The sequence below is a fragment of the Canis aureus genome, chromosome 32 (assembly GCF_053574225.1).
Source record: "Canis aureus isolate CA01 chromosome 32, VMU_Caureus_v.1.0, whole genome shotgun sequence".
NCBI classification, from domain to species: domain Eukaryota; kingdom Metazoa; phylum Chordata; class Mammalia; order Carnivora; family Canidae; genus Canis; species Canis aureus.
Window position 1 is genome coordinate 32,107,110 of NC_135642.1, and position 15,523 is coordinate 32,122,632.

At 42.9% G+C, this 15,523-nt stretch overlaps 1 protein-coding gene across 5 annotated transcripts in view; it reads left to right on the top strand.

Annotated features, from left to right (window-relative positions):
* Positions 1 to 15,523, top strand: part of TLN2 (talin 2) — a 426,778-nt gene that overhangs the window by 317,333 nt on the left and 93,922 nt on the right. For all 5 annotated transcript variants that reach the window (XM_077881335.1, XM_077881341.1, XM_077881336.1 and 2 more), the window contains 6 exons: positions 403 to 522; positions 1,508 to 1,705; positions 2,784 to 2,923; positions 9,726 to 9,819; positions 11,923 to 12,012; positions 14,618 to 14,740. In XM_077881335.1, coding sequence (XP_077737461.1) covers positions 403 to 522; positions 1,508 to 1,705; positions 2,784 to 2,923; positions 9,726 to 9,819; positions 11,923 to 12,012; positions 14,618 to 14,740 — 765 coding nt within the window. The remainder of the gene's footprint in view (positions 1 to 402; positions 523 to 1,507; positions 1,706 to 2,783; positions 2,924 to 9,725; positions 9,820 to 11,922; positions 12,013 to 14,617; positions 14,741 to 15,523) is intronic.

A 15,523-nucleotide genomic window follows, 5' to 3' on the forward strand; every position in this document is an offset into this window, starting at 1 on the left:
TGAGGAACTCAGGGCCTCCCTCCATTTCTGTGTCCCCAACAGGGCTCTCAAGAAGGGAGCCCTTTCTATTCCTCTTGGTGGTGGCTATCTTTGTTGTAGAACCTGATGTAATATTGGAGACTTTTGTGTTTGAGTCACATAGTTGTGCTTAGCCCGATGCTGGGGTGCATGTAAGGTGTACCGTATCACTGTGCCTGACCCTTTGTCAAGACAGAATGTTAACCCCAGTGAGAGGCCCTGATGAGGTGATTTAATGTTAAATGGTGTCAGCTGGATGCTGGCAGATAATTTCCCCATCCTTTCCAGCTCTGCATACTGTCACTGCTGGTTCCACACACATCTGCAACACTGTTTGCACCGAAACTGCTCTCTTACTGAGCTTTTCTCCCTCTGTGTATTCAGGTGGCCAAAGCCGTCTCACACTCCTTGAATAACTGCGTGAATTGTCTCCCTGGACAGAAGGATGTGGACATGGCCTTGAAGAGCATTGGCGAGTCCAGCAAGAAGCTGCTTGTGGACTCGGTGAGAGGTTTTGCAGTGAGAAGGGGCATCTGGGGGACTGAGCTCACTTGAGGTGTGAGAGGGAATCTTCTCCCTTCTGTGGGATCTCTGAACAGCGAACCTGTTTCAGGAATACTGTTTTGTCTCCCAGTTTCCCTTTCCTTATTTTGCTTTGCCATCAGCAAAGTTCCTAGGTGTTTACTTTTTCTTTGAGTCCTTGTTGCTGTTGGCTCTCTGGTCATCCCAGTGAAAACAGGAAAGGTGGGTATGCAATCATCTGACTTAATACCAGGACATCTCTGGTGATGACAGTCAGCTGGTGGAGGGACATGTGTTTCCAAGACGTTAGAGTGAATAGCCTAAGGAATCTACTTGCTCTTGGAGCTTGTTCCATGTTCTGTGAGCCCCTTTCAGCGGCAGGCTCGGACTCATTTCTTCTCTGCCTGGTGCCAGGAACATACCAGGTATGCAAGCAGAGTACATGATATGACTAATAGAGCTTAGCTTCACTCTCTGGAACTCCCACCAATGACACTTCTGATCCACCCAAAAGCTATGTTAGCAAAGGTTACTAAAAATTGATGGCTCTTAGTTTGGAAGAATAGGATTTGACATTTAAAGGCATCTGTCTTTTTATTTCTAGAAAGCTAAACCTTTGAGAGTTTCCATCCAAAATGGAGTGGTAGCTCAGAGCATGGATCCTGGAGTCAGACTGCCCAGGTGTGAATCCTGGCTCTGCTACTGAGGGGCTCGTAGCCCCCTCAGGTGGATTTTTAAATCCACCATGTGTAGCACTGAATAGATGTTGAGTAAATTTAAGTGAATGAAACAATGTCTCTATGTTAAAGGTCAGACTTAACAGAAGTGGGCTCAGACCACCCAGAGTCTTTGAATCAAGATGATTCAACAGTGCATCCCTGGAGTTTTTCCCTCCACAGAGCCTTCCTTCATTTCCCTGATTCGAAGTAAAATGTCTTAAGGGGTTTGCCTTTTCTCTCCGTTGCAGTTACCTCCCAGCACGAAACCTTTCCAGGAAGCCCAGAGTGAACTAAACCAAGCAGCGGCTGATCTGAACCAGTCTGCTGGGGAAGTGGTCCATGCCACCCGGGGCCAGAGCGGAGAGCTGGCCGCAGCCTCTGGAAAGTTCAGTGACGATTTTGATGAATTCCTTGATGCTGGCATTGAGATGGCAGGCCAAGCTCAGGTGAGTGTGGTGATAGCTGACTAGAGTTGACGCTTGCCTGTCTATTCTGGTAGACCGTCTGCCCTCAAGGCCAAACAAATAGGAACTGGGCAAACAAATAGGAAACCTGTCAGCAGGTCACACCGTTGTGTTTCCTTTGCTGCTTAGAAAGCTCTGACCTCACAGGACTGGCATTCCTAAAGATGTGTGAAATGCTTCTTAGAGACGAGGGATAACTTTTCCCACGATCATCCAGCAGGATTCATGGTTTCCTTAAGCTTTTTGGAGGGAGGGCAGCTCTGTGTCCTCTACTTCATATGTGGTATAATATAGTAAAAAAAAAAAAAACAAAAAAAAAAACCCCGTGGTTTTGAGGTTCATTGGGCCCATTTGAGGGAACCATGTCTAATACCAAGTGTCAAATGATTAAAAATTACCTCCTTGAGATGAACAGATAAACCCATTATTCAGAACAAGGGGACATGACTGGTCTGGTGTCAGCTTGCAGAGCTGTTTTTTCTTAGCTCCTGTGAACTCCCTAAAGGAGACTCCCACAGTGTGTCTTGCTGTGTTATCTACACATGGTTGTTTCTCAGACAGGAAGTAAGCCAAGTGAGAAATGTGTCTTTCCCTGAGTCAGGAACTTCTTGCGGGGGGCGCGGGGGGGTGGGGGTGGCGGTGCGTGGCGTCAATCAGCTCTGAATATCTAGACAGTGCCGGTCATTTGTGCCAGGCTGAGATGTGTGAGCTTCTTGACAACTCCAGCATTGTTGGGCAAGATGCTGGAATCCTGGCCTGGTCTGTGCACTGGGGCACTTGTGCTCTCCTTCCCTCCCCCACATTTAATACTTGCACTTGTGAGACTGCACAGCTCTTGGCTGACCCACTTGGGGATGGATTTCTGTCCTGTTGTGTGCATCTTGGTCTGGATATCTGTTTGGGGAAGGGTAGATGCTGGGCGGTGTCTCTACCAGTTAGGCATCTGCAGACGAATTGGGCTTTAATGCGGTCACTATAGATAACTTGCTTCCATTTCAAGATGCTTCTCCTAGCTCTCTGAATGCTGCCCTAATTACTCTGCCTCCTTTTGACTTTCCAGACGAAAGAAGACCAGATCCAAGTGATAGGAAACCTCAAGAATATCTCCATGGCATCCAGCAAGCTGTTGTTAGCTGCCAAGTCTCTATCTGTAGATCCAGGAGCCCCCAATGCAAAAAATCTCCTGGCAGCTGCTGCAAGGTAAGAGTGGAACAAAACGTGCTTTCATGTGTGGTTAAATAATGTCAGCGTGTGAGAAATAGGCCTGACATCCTGCTGCTTTTGCTGAGCAAAGATGTGCTGTTTTTATGTTGTCAGAGGCAGAGTCGCAACTCTGACATTTGATTAAACTGGCTCATCTTCATGTGATTTCCCCCACTAAATATGTTTTCTGTCTTCTCTTATAGCCTTTCAGCTTGCTTAGACTTAAGGCCGCTATTGATTTATAAACAGGATGGCTCAAATGGATGTTTTTAAAGGAGTGTTGTATCTTTCAGATGATGAAAGTAATATGTGCTCATTGAAAGAAATCAGAAAATCCAGAAAAGTATTAAAAAAAAAAAATTCATGACACCCAACGAGCCATTCAACATTTCTGGAGCGCTTACTGTGTGCCTGGCCTCAAGGTTAATTAGATGAATTTAAATGTATCCTATTTGTCACATGTAGAAAGGTTCCAGTTTAGGATGAATGGGGTAGTGGTGGGAATAAATTGTTTTGGGAAATATATTAAAATATGAATCCAAGCTTTGGGTGGTGCCAGTGTCCTTCTTTCCTGTTGTTTTCACCTGAGGAGGCAGTTAATACAATACAATGTCTGCTCCAGGGCCACTCAGGCAATTAAGTTCAATAAGTAGTGATTGAATGCTGGTATGTGGAGAAACTGCAATGACAGCCTGGGAAGATTTTGTATTAGCAATCCCACATTCGTTTTCCTGAACCAAGAGGGCGTAGGATGTTTTATGTTTCTCTGGTGCTGTAGGCATGTTTTCTTAGCACTACTTGACATCACTCTATATATAGGAAAGCTAACAGCAGTCAGAGATGAAGTGTGGGTAATAAGGATATATAGCGCATTTGGAAACCTTTTCAAAATGATCAGTGATTTTTAAAATGCATAGCTTGAATTCTACTTTTCAGGTTTTTTTTTTTTTTTTTTTAACTTGATTTTGCTTGTTTACTTGCTTTTTTTTCCTGTCTTTCTCTTCCCTGGGTGCTCAATGGCTATCTTTTTGAGTTAAGTTCAGAGTCAGGAGACCTGAATTCTAGTCCAGGCTTTAATGTTTGACATACTTGGGATACATTGATTGGATTTCTCAACCTGTCTCAACTTTCCCATCTGCGAAATGGGTATGGGTACTACATCATCTTTAAGTTCTAAGTTCTTGTTAGTTCTCAGTACACAAGATATCTTTGTGCTTATGGTTAAAACTGGTCTGTGGTCCCCTCTTGCCTGGAGTGCTATTTTATGTATGCATATAAGTATGTGTGTATTTATTTGCAAGTGGTAGGGGGTGGAATTAGATCATTTTAGAGCAGGTCCCTTGGAAACACTTGAGTTTCTGTAGCTATTCCTAGGTGTGTATACTTAAGCTTTGAACAATAGCAAGAGCCACTAGGAGATTGGAAAAATCTCCCATCCCCCATCTTATGCTTTGTGACTGTGCCAGTGTGTGCCCTCCGAGGGGTGGGGGCTGAGGAAGGAGGGGTGATGGCTTGTCTGTTGAGCAGCTGTTTCTCATATAAAACCCTTCCTCGATTCCTCTTTTTCCTACAAACAGCCTTTGGATAAGGCAATTGATGTTTCCAGGTATCTGAACTCAGATGTTTTTCATTATCTTCAATTTTGTGCATCATTTCAAAATTACAGTTGCCAACTTAGAACTCACTGTTCACTCTCTGAAATCCTGGAAGAAGGGGAAAGTGTAAACTGGCCTTTCGAAAGCCAGGTAAGGGAGGAAACACAAGCCCTGTCAGAAAATGGCTGGTAGCACAGCTCTGTGAGTGTCTGAAGGCCCCCTGGTGGTGACATTGAGGAAGGGGCCTGGAGACTGAGGTGACACTTCCTGTGCCTCTGTCCTGGCTTTCAGCAATTGACTGGCAGTTCCAGCCTGATGGTTTCACAGCCAAGTACGTCCTTAAAAATTATCACATGAAATGCTTGTCTCAGGACAGAACTGTTGCCAGAAGATGCTGGCACATTCTCCTTGGTTTCTTGGCCCATGTTGGGAACCACCTTGAGGTGGTTTCCCAGTGGAAGCTCCAAACAGGTCCAGTGAGTCAGGCAAGCTGTTCTTCAGAGGTGAAGCTCTCTGCACAGCTAGGATGCATTCATTCATTCATCTGGCAGATTTTTATCACATGCCTGAAATGGGCTAGGCCCATCACTGGGTACTGGGCAGGCCCACACTGTGATGAGACAGAGATGGCCCTGGTGGCGTTAGGGCAGGGGAAGCGCATACATTCACACAGCATGCTCCCCTCATTTCATCTGGACACCGCGGCAGCCCTGCACCTGAGCACCCTTGGAGCGGCAGGGATCTGACTGCCATTGACTCTCATCTACAGTCCCACTGCCCTCTATTCCTGAGACAGCCAAGCCCTGCCTGTGCTTCCTGTGGATGGCCCCCAGAGGCCCCAGGATGCCATTGTCGGGACCTGGACCAATGTAGCCCATCATTGTCTCCTATGTCAGCAGATTTGAATCCTTTGTTCTTGACAGTTGCCATGTTCTTCCTGCTCTGAAGCAGCTGAGTATCCCCTTTCCCTCTGCTGTTCATTCTGTATCAGAGCCCAGGTACATTTAAGGAGTGCAGTCCTTTGCTTTCTGGAACTTAGTGAGGACGAAGCGTATTGAGTGCCCAGCTTGTTTGTCTTCTTCCTGTGTAATTGTTGAGCTCTGGCTCTCTTCTGATGAGTTACGTAGAGCTGGAGACTCCTTGCCAGCTGTTCCTCAGCTTTTTCCCTGGCCAGGGGCTGGCCTGATTCTCCCTAAACTTAGTCAAAGAAATAGAAAACCAAGGTGCAGTTGCAAAAAGGAGGGAGTGGCCTACCCCTGAGCACCTCCTCTGCATCACTGCTCATACAATAGTCACGCTGGCCCAGAAGGCCTCCCTGGCTGAGAAGTCTTCATGCCCATGGCTGCCAGCATTGGGACCCAGACAGTTTTTGAGCTACTTTGTCTCCTGAGGGTTCCCTAGAACTTTGCAGGTGATTCCTCTTCCTGGGCTGCCCTTTGTTTTGAGGTTCCTACCAAGCAGATTTCCTCCTGTCTCCTAAGATGGTGAAAAAGAATGACCCAGCAAGCAGCACTTCCACACTACAGAATAGAAAAATATAAACTAGGTTGTCTGTTGGTCTCCTCTAGAATGTTGTCTTCCTTTTATCCAAATCAGTCTCTCACTGGCTTTTCCTATTGTTGCGGTCCACATTGAGCTCTCCCATGCTGAACCTGTGCCCTCTGTCTGTGCTCCCAGCAAGCCCAGAATGTATCTGTCAAGCGTCTTGGAAGTTCGGGATCCCGTCTGACAACCTACCGCCTTCACTGCTTCCTTTGGCTTACCTTCTTTGTGCCTTATCTGTTCATTATCCTGCCTCTCCAACCAACCAGATTGTAATCACCTTGCTTTCCTAGAGAGACAAACTATATTATTTTTTAATTCCCATACCGTGTACAGAGTAGGACCCAGTGGGTAGAATTTGGGGTGCTGTTTTTTTTTTTTTGCCTGCATAAGGAGGCTCTCCCTTGAGGAAGGGAAATGTCTGATATCAATGTTTTCCCCGCCAAGCTCCTTAACAGATGATTTATACTTAACAGATCATCAAAAGCACAAATTAGTTGACCTTCTTCTCTCACCCCTCGTCCATCTCCATATCTATTGAGAATTTCTCTCCAGAGCTCCCAAACTAGTTGAATCAATTCAGTCAGAATCTTTGAACGCTAAACAATTTGTACGTTAGAAAGCCTTTTTTAAGATCTAAGGTTATAAATTCCGATTTAAAAAAAAAACAACCGAGAGTGGCTGGATATGCCTAGATAGATAACAAAACACAAGAAAACACTACTTCTGGATGGGGGAATTACTTTTAACTTTTTTGTATTTAAAAAAAAAAAAAAACTTGTGTAGCTTTAATCATTTTTTTTTTTAAACTGGAAAAATATTTTAAAACTGCTGTTCAGGCTTATTTAGATTCATATAGAACAGAGGAGGATACTCTCTTTGGGTCTTTGTGACAATGTAAGTTGACCAAATCATAATTTTTATTCGATTTACCTAAATTTTTCTATTTATTTTTTTTTTTAAGATTTTATTTATTTATTCATGAGAGACAAAGAGAGAGAGAGAGGTAGAGACACACAGGCAGAGGGAGAAGCAGGCTCCATGCAGGGACTCGATCCCGGGTCTCCAGGATTAGGCCCTGGGCTGAAGGTGGCGCTAAACCGCTGAGCCACCCGGGCTGCCCTAAATTTTTCTATTTAAAAATAAAATTACTTTAAAAATATTATAAATCTCACATTTTGGTATGTTGTTCTGTCATTTTTTTTTTCCTGAGTATATATGTTTGTAAATTTTGTTTTACTTAACTGTGAATCATGAGTATTCTTCTGTGGTAGGAATATACTGTGCATTATGACTTTTAATGGGCACCCAGAATAGCATTGTAGGCTATGTATTTATTTAATCAGTCCTTTGTCATTGCATATTTGGGTCGCCTCTAATCCTTTGATATTACAACCAACTGCTATAGTTTGAAACATAAAAACACTATTTTTCATTGTCAAATCTACGTAACCTCTTGCCTCTGGGCCACTTATTTTATTATTGGCTATCTCATCCAGACTCTAAAATGAGTTATGAGGATAAATAATACCTAAATCATGCTCCCTAGTCATGGATCACTATTACCCAAGTGACTCATTCAGACATCAGTGCTGTGCTGGCACTTTTATGGATTGTCTAACCACAGACTGCTGGTCTTTTGAGGGTTTTTTACTCCAAGTTTTTATTTGAAAATTTTTCACATCTAAAAAATAGTTTAAAAATGAGGACAATAAGCAGCTATAAAGTCTCTGGATTCTCCAGTTATAAACAGTTTTTAATGGAAAAATCCTTATGTAAAAACTAGATTTTAAAAAATGCAGATTCACAGGAAACATTGAAAGAAATAAGCTAAATGGAACACTGGTGTGATACGTGGAAATATCCTTATGTGTTGTGTCATCACTGTTGAGGGCATTTGGCTCCCTTCGTACATGAACATCACATATGCCAGCCTGCCCCCTCGGAGGTGTGTCTTGAAGCCTATCACATGGAACAAGGCCCTGGACTCTCTGAGGGACCCCTCTAGAGAATATATCAGGGACCACACCCTCCAAGATACCCAGAATTGTCCTGCTATCTCAGTTGTTACTGTTTTGCTTTCCACCACAGAGAACCCAGTGCTGCTCTGACACCTTAATTAAGCACTTTGCTCCAAATAAATGAATTGCTAGAGTGAATCTTACAAAAACTATTTTGGGATTCTTTCTTGAGTTCAGGAATGTTTTTCTTCTTCCCATCCTCCTTAGCTAAATTTAAAATTCAAAGCAGTATCTCCTCATCAAATAATTAAGCTGATTGCCTTTGTACATTGGCAACATCATTTTCCATCTAATTTGATATTCTGTGGGAAGCTGCAAAGCCAATTTAATAAAATGAGGCCTCTTTTATATTAGGCAGCGCTAATGATTAACAGCAAGTGTGCTCTATCTTGTTTTTGTTTGTTTTATTTGAAGTTGCAGGTTAGCTGCAGTGGTTAGGATCTATGAATAGAGGTTAGGGCCCTGCTGGAATATAGACAAGTTATGACCGTGCTGAAAAATGGTTACAGGTCTGGCTTTGGAGTCGGAGAGTCATGGGTTCAAGTGTGGTTTTTGCTTCTTATTTGTAGCATCCCCTTAGAAAATTCTCTCCTATCTCTTGGTTTGTTTTGTTGTGTTTTTTTTTCCATTTCTAAAACACAAGAGTATTCAATTTTAAGAATATAAAAAAAACTGTGGTATTGGCAAAGGATTAGACGCATAGGTCAATGTAACAGAGTCCAGAAGTAGACCCACATAAACATGGCCCAGGGATTGTCAACAAAGTTACAAAAGCAATGCAATGTAGAAAGAATAGCCTTTTAAATGAAGGGTGCTGGAATAATTGGACTTACATAAGCCACCCCATACCCACAGAAAAAGAACCTGGGCCCATATTTCACACCTTATACAAGAATTAACTCAGAATGGACCATGACTTTCTAAATGATCTGTAGTCTAACCTAAGCAGGAGTTAAGCAGAGGCTGCTTAGGAGAGGTGGAATCCTTGCCAATAGAGAAAAAACTCTGAGCTGCCTCTCAAGTTCTAAGAAGAATAGACACATATATAAAATCATGAGTCTCTAATTCCTATTAATGTTAAAAGAGCTGTTTTAAAGATAATTTGGGGATAGCTTCTAGGAACTAGCGAATCATGTAGAATTTCATGGAAAGAAGAGATTTTAAAATCATGAGCAGTTTATTGTATGTATGCCTGCTGTGTTTTAAAATATATAAAACATTCTAAGCTATACAAAAGCTATCCAAAATAGCCTCAGATCATCTTATTCCTTATGGGTTGCTAATGAAGGATATTTAAAAACAGTGTTAATATGATCTCTTTGCTATTTGCAACTTTGTTGTGAATTCTTTCCTAAGAATATATTAAAAGATAGTCATACTTTCCTAAAAGAACCATTAGTACCCTTTAAAGGGAAACCAAATGAGTAATCACAGGCAAAGTGGGGACACTCATTCTATCTTTGCTGGTTGTGGTTTATTTTTGGTTGTTCAGAGCCTTGTCGAAGAGCTCTCACGGGGACCTCAGCCTTTATAGTGAATTCCTTGTATTTCTGGTGATCTTACAAAACATTGTTTGGGAAATTGCTGTTGATCTTTACAAAATAAAACAAAACAAAAACCCTTTATCTGTTTCTGTTACAGAGCTGTGACAGAGAGTATCAATCAGCTCATTACTCTGTGCACCCAGCAAGCTCCAGGCCAGAAAGAATGTGATAATGCCCTGCGGGAGCTGGAGGTAGGTTCCTAGAAAGGTCACTGGGATTTAAGAGGGTTTGACTCTCTGTCCTTCCCAGAAAGGGTCAGTTTCTTCTCCTCTGTTTTTGCCTTATATCCTTACTGGAAAACTACTAGGAACCAAAGTTTTAATCCTAGTGGAAAGATATTAAAGATTTGGTGGAATTATCTTATCATCTCTGCTTCCCCTTTTACCACTAGGATGAGAGTTATTTTGTTAAAGGCCTCTATTTCAAATAGGAAGAGGCCTGGGTGTAGGCTGAAGATGAGCAATTTCTACCTAAAAAGTTTTGGAGTCATTGTGTTGGGGCAGTTGGGAGAAGCCAGGATAGATGTTCTTTTTGAATAAAATGATTTTGCCATACATTTTATTTTAGTCACTGTAGGGGGCACATTAGTGGAAACCTAGGAATAACACTTAACTACACAATCAAGGTGACTATGCGACCTGTAGTGGCCCAGAACACAGTGTGCATGCTTTTCAATTTACATTCATACTTAAGGTTTATTTATAATGGAAAATTCGTCTGTGCCCACAGGATGTATGCGGTAAACAGAAAATCAGTGTACCCACTTGTATGCAAAGCAGTCGTAACCAGTACAGGTTGTATTGAAATAGCCAAATAGATATCTCAGTAGATACGGATTGGTTGTGCCTGGCTTACCTTTAGTTTTCTGGATGATTAGCACGGGAATACCCACCATGCCAGAGGGGGTCTGATTGCAGCTTTTGAAGGGCTTGATTGAGGCCCTGTCTGCTGGTGGCGATCGGCCAGTGTGCACAGCTGGAGGCAACAAGAGGCTTGTTACCACAGGACTCAAGCATTCTGAAAACAGTGGAGGCTGTTTCCTACGTTGGGCTAATTACTATCCTGTCCTGGTCTGTTCACATTCACAAACATGATATGTGGGCTTTTGGTCTAAATCAAATCTATAGGCCCAGATACAAAAACTCTGTCCTTCAATGGTACCCTTGGTTGCCAAAATCATGACTCAGGACTGTTACTAAAACCATTTTGATTGTGGGAAGGGTGGGAGGAGGTTCTTCAATGAAATGAACTCCTTTATGCTGCCTTCTTTCCTGAGATCCTTAACTTCTTAACTCAGCAGTTTCTACCATGACCTCCCCCAATCCTTGGTAACTCAAATGACTGTGTCTTTTTGTTGACTGTGCCCCAAAAGCTGCTGGGTCCTGGTGGACACACTCACTCACTGGGGAGAAGGTTGGATGGCTCCCCTGGCAAATTCCCTCATACATGACTGTTAGAGATGTTACAACATATGACCCAGAGAGATTTTTGGTGGACTAGAGATGATGGGGCAAGCCCCATACCCTGCTACTCCTAAAGAGGACTAAATATTTTCTGTACTTTTTAAATTAAAAACAAATGAACCATCCCAGTGGGCAGTTTGGGGGTGTTACCTTCTTTCATGCCCATGCATTAAAAGATTCCAGAATTGAAAACTGAGGGGTCTCTTCACGTAGAAATAAGTTAACATATCCTTGAAAGGTAAACTCCTCAGAGTTACCCAGCAGAGAAATCATGCTAGTTGACCATTGTCTTGCATTAGCTTTTAGATTTTCTTAAGGAAAAAAAAAATCTCTCCCTTTTGTGGATACCATGCTTCTCCTTCACATTAGTAAACAGGAGATTCTCTGTCGAAGCTAACCTGAGACATCCTCCTCCCTGCCATCAATGTTAATGTTGGTAGGAGGAAATCTGAAGTCACACATAAAACCCTCTAAATTCCTCTCAAGGATGTGGATAAATGAATGATCATGACCAGGATGCTATATGTAGAGTGCAAGCGAATAGTTAGTATTTTACATTGAATCTCTTGTTCTTTTTTTTTTTTTTTTTTTTTTAATTTTTTATTTATTTATGATAGTCACACAGAGAGAGAGAGAGAGAGAGGCAGAGACACAGGCAGAGGGAGAAGCAGACTCCATGCACCGGGAGCCCGACGTGGGATTCGATCCTGGGTCTCCAGGATCGTGCCCTGGGCCAAAGGCAGGCGCTAAACCGCTGCGCCACCCAGGGATCCCTGAATCTCTTGTTCTATATCACTTGCTTGCTCTTTAAGTTGTGTTTTCCTTCTGTAGACTGTCAAGGGGATGTTGGACAATCCTAATGAACCTGTCAGTGACCTCTCTTACTTTGATTGCATTGAGAGTGTGATGGAAAACTCCAAGGTAAGCCTGTCTATGCTATTAATGTTGCTCCTCATTGTGGGGAAAAATCTAGACCTGCTCCAGGTGCATCTGCCTATGGCCAGTCTGTGTGGCTGCATCTATTACAAAGCCTGACTCTGGCGCCCTTTGCTCAGATGTTTCTCAAACTTGGCTGTGCATCAGAATCACTTAGAAGTCTTGTTAAATGCAGACTGCTGGACCTTACCCCTGAGTTTCTGATCCAGTAGATCTAAAGTGGGGCTGAGATTGGACATGTCTGACAAATTCCCAGGTCCCTGCCATGCCGTCCAGAAATAACACCTTGAGATTCAGTGCTTATACCATGTCATAGATGAGTCTTACTGTAAATCAAGTCATAGATTTCTTTCTCTTGGGACTGAATTCCAAGGGAAAGCCCATCAGTGGCGTTGGCTTTTATAAGACCCTCTCATGTATTCTTTCTGCCATCTATTAATGGCATCATTCTCAAGGGAATTGAAAAATTGGGGGTTCTTCTGGGAGGTGGGAAGAATGAGAAGATGTAAATATTGCAATGGTGTGTGTCCTGCCAAATCTTAACCTTGCTCAACAATATCTTATTTCTTCATATTTGCTTTGATGTGGGTAGCAATTGAGGGTGGTGAGACTAAAAAGATTTCTTAATGGAGCAATAATGATTTTTTTTTTAAAGTCAAGAAACACCTATGATGGCAATACCCAAGTTTTTGAGAATGATTCAAAACCGAATTAATATTAAATACAAGTGAGACGAGTGGATATTGAGCAATTGCCAATACCAAGTTTGTACTTGGAGCACATGTGCATGTTTGTGCAGATCACTCTCATGTTAGCTTTGGGGGCACATCTGTGTTGATGATGTCAGGCAGAGTATGCTTTGCATTGGGCTAAGACTAGAGTTTGCTCTGTCTAGGATCCTTTGTGGAATTTTGGGTTGCCTTAGGGAAGGGTGTATGTGTCTTACATACTTAGATCCAAAAGAACTCTTCCTTCTTAAAGAGGGACACAGGGTAATAGGAAGGACAATACTGTGCATACAGATATCTTCTAACTTCCCCACTTTGCAAGTTTTCATGTATGCTGGACTATTTTGTATTATCTAAGCAACTTCAGGGAATTTTTTTCTCTATCCAGAATGGCTTATTAAAAAAGAATTAGGTATTGGCAATGCCCTAGTCTCTCTAAAGGATTGTGTTCAACATCTTCCATTCCACCATCTGTGACGCTGGGAAGTAGACTAGGACCTGTCCTTTTGGGGCATAGAAGACAGAGCACCAGCTATGGGGCATGTGTCCTGCATCTGCCCATGTGACCTTCTGCTTGACCTCTCTGGGTTGATTTCTAAATATTAAAAATCCCTTTCTGCTGTTATTTTTTTTAAAGATTTATTTATTTATTCATGATAGACATAGAGAGACAGAGAGAGAAAGGCAGAGACACAGGCAGAGGGAGAAGTGGGCTCCATGCAAGGTGCCCGACGCGGCACTCGATCCCAGGACCCCAGGATCGTGCCCTGGGCCAAAGGCAGGCGCCAAACCGCTGAGCCACCCAGGGATTCCCCCCCTTTCTGCTGTTATTTTAAAGCCCTCTGGGGAAAAAAAAAGGACATCAATGATTTTCAAAATAAGGGGAATACTTATAAAATTTAGGAAATAGGTTTAGGGTTCAGATCACCTATCTGTTGCTATCTATCTATCTATCTATACATACACACACACTGTTTAACAAAGACATATTTAAATTTTACTATCAAGTAAATGAATAACATCAGCTAAGGTATGTCTTCTGCTTTCTGAGGTGTGACTACCTGCAGTTCAGTGTACATGTCTGATTTTTACATTCTGAGATCTGACAGGTCTCACTTGAGACCATTTCACCTGTGGGATGCCCTGTATAGGTTTTACTTTATTCATCTGTGTATATTAACTGTACCTCTTTGAGATAAAGATATGCTTTTCCTTTTTTTTAAGAGAGAGCCATGGGATCCCTGGGTGGCTCAGCAGTTTAGTGCCTGCCTTTGGGCCCAGGGCATGATCCTGGAGTCCCAGGATCGAGTCCCACATCGGGCCTCCTGCATGGAGCCTGCTTCTCTCTCTGCCTGTATCTCTGCCTCTCTCTCTCTCTCTCTCTCTCTCTAGGTCTCTCATGAATAAATCTTAAAAAAAAAAAAAAAAGAGAGATTGAGCAAGCAGGACAGTGGTGGGAGTTAAGAGAGATGAGGCAGAGAGAGAGGGAGAAAATCCTCAGCAGACTCCACACTGACCGTGGAGCTGCCCAGTGCAGGGCTCAGTCTCATGACCCTGAGATCATGACCTGAACCAAAGTCAAGAGTTGGACACTTAACAGACTGAGCCACCCAGGTGCCCCAAGATAGAGATAACTTTTGAATGAAAGGTTCATACTTTCATTATGCATTTCTCTTTCTGGAGCAGAAATGTTATAATTCTCTTAAATCTCCTCTTAATGCAAATAAAGAAAAATAATGGCAAATATCGTATATTAAGTGGCCTTGAATGTTAAAGTTGGAAGCATGGCTCCCTTTTCCCCTTTTCCAACATGGCTGGAAGAAATTGGGGTTTAATAGTGTCACTGCTTGGTTGTTTTGCAGGTTCTGGGCGAGTCGATGGCAGGGATTTCGCAGAACGCCAAGACTGGGGACCTCCCTGCCTTTGGGGAGTGTGTGGGGATTGCGTCCAAAGCCCTCTGTGGGCTGACAGAGGCTGCAGCCCAGGTAAGGGCCGGGCCCCCATGGCCCCCAGGTGTAGGACTTCCAGCCTTAAGGCCTCTCTCCTATGCTAGAGTGAGGATACCAGGAATACCACACCCCTGTGAGAGGCATGTGTGAGCTCCAACTGAAGCTTCTTCCCCAGCCACCATCATAGAAACCATGGCAAAGCAGAGGTTCCTGTGCTGGTTGGGGCATTTAGACAAGGCAACAGCCAGTTACCCCCCAGGAGCAGAACAACCTGATGAGGACAGTGACATTCTGAATATTGTGGGCCCAGCATAAGAGTTCAGAGACCAGATTTGGGTTTTTCTTTTAAGACCACTTTTACAGAGGAGAAAAATGAATATTACATAATTCCCATTCTCTCTGAGGCTTTAAAATTGCAAAAATCTTCGTCATGCTCTTTTTAGGATCAGAGGGAGAAAAATTTTGATACCATCCTGCAGAGACGTAATCGGGCATGTTCCTTGCTTTGGTGCCACTGTCCTCTGCATCTCTAATAATAATTCTTGGGGTCATGTGACTGAAGCTTCAAAAATTGTCGGCATTTACCTTGAAGGATTTACCATTTGACAGTTACCCCGAGGCTGAGAGATTTTACTGAACCAAAGGGAAACGTCCCTAGTTTGGGGGATGAAATTGTTCTTATCCTGCCCCTCAAATCTCTCAGGAATGACTTAAGGTTAAAATTCCCGTTAACAGTTTAGTTCTTTCCCTCTGATTTGACTAACACATCCACAGGGCTTAAAAGAGAAGACCTTCTCTTACAGCCTCTTGTCCTCTTCG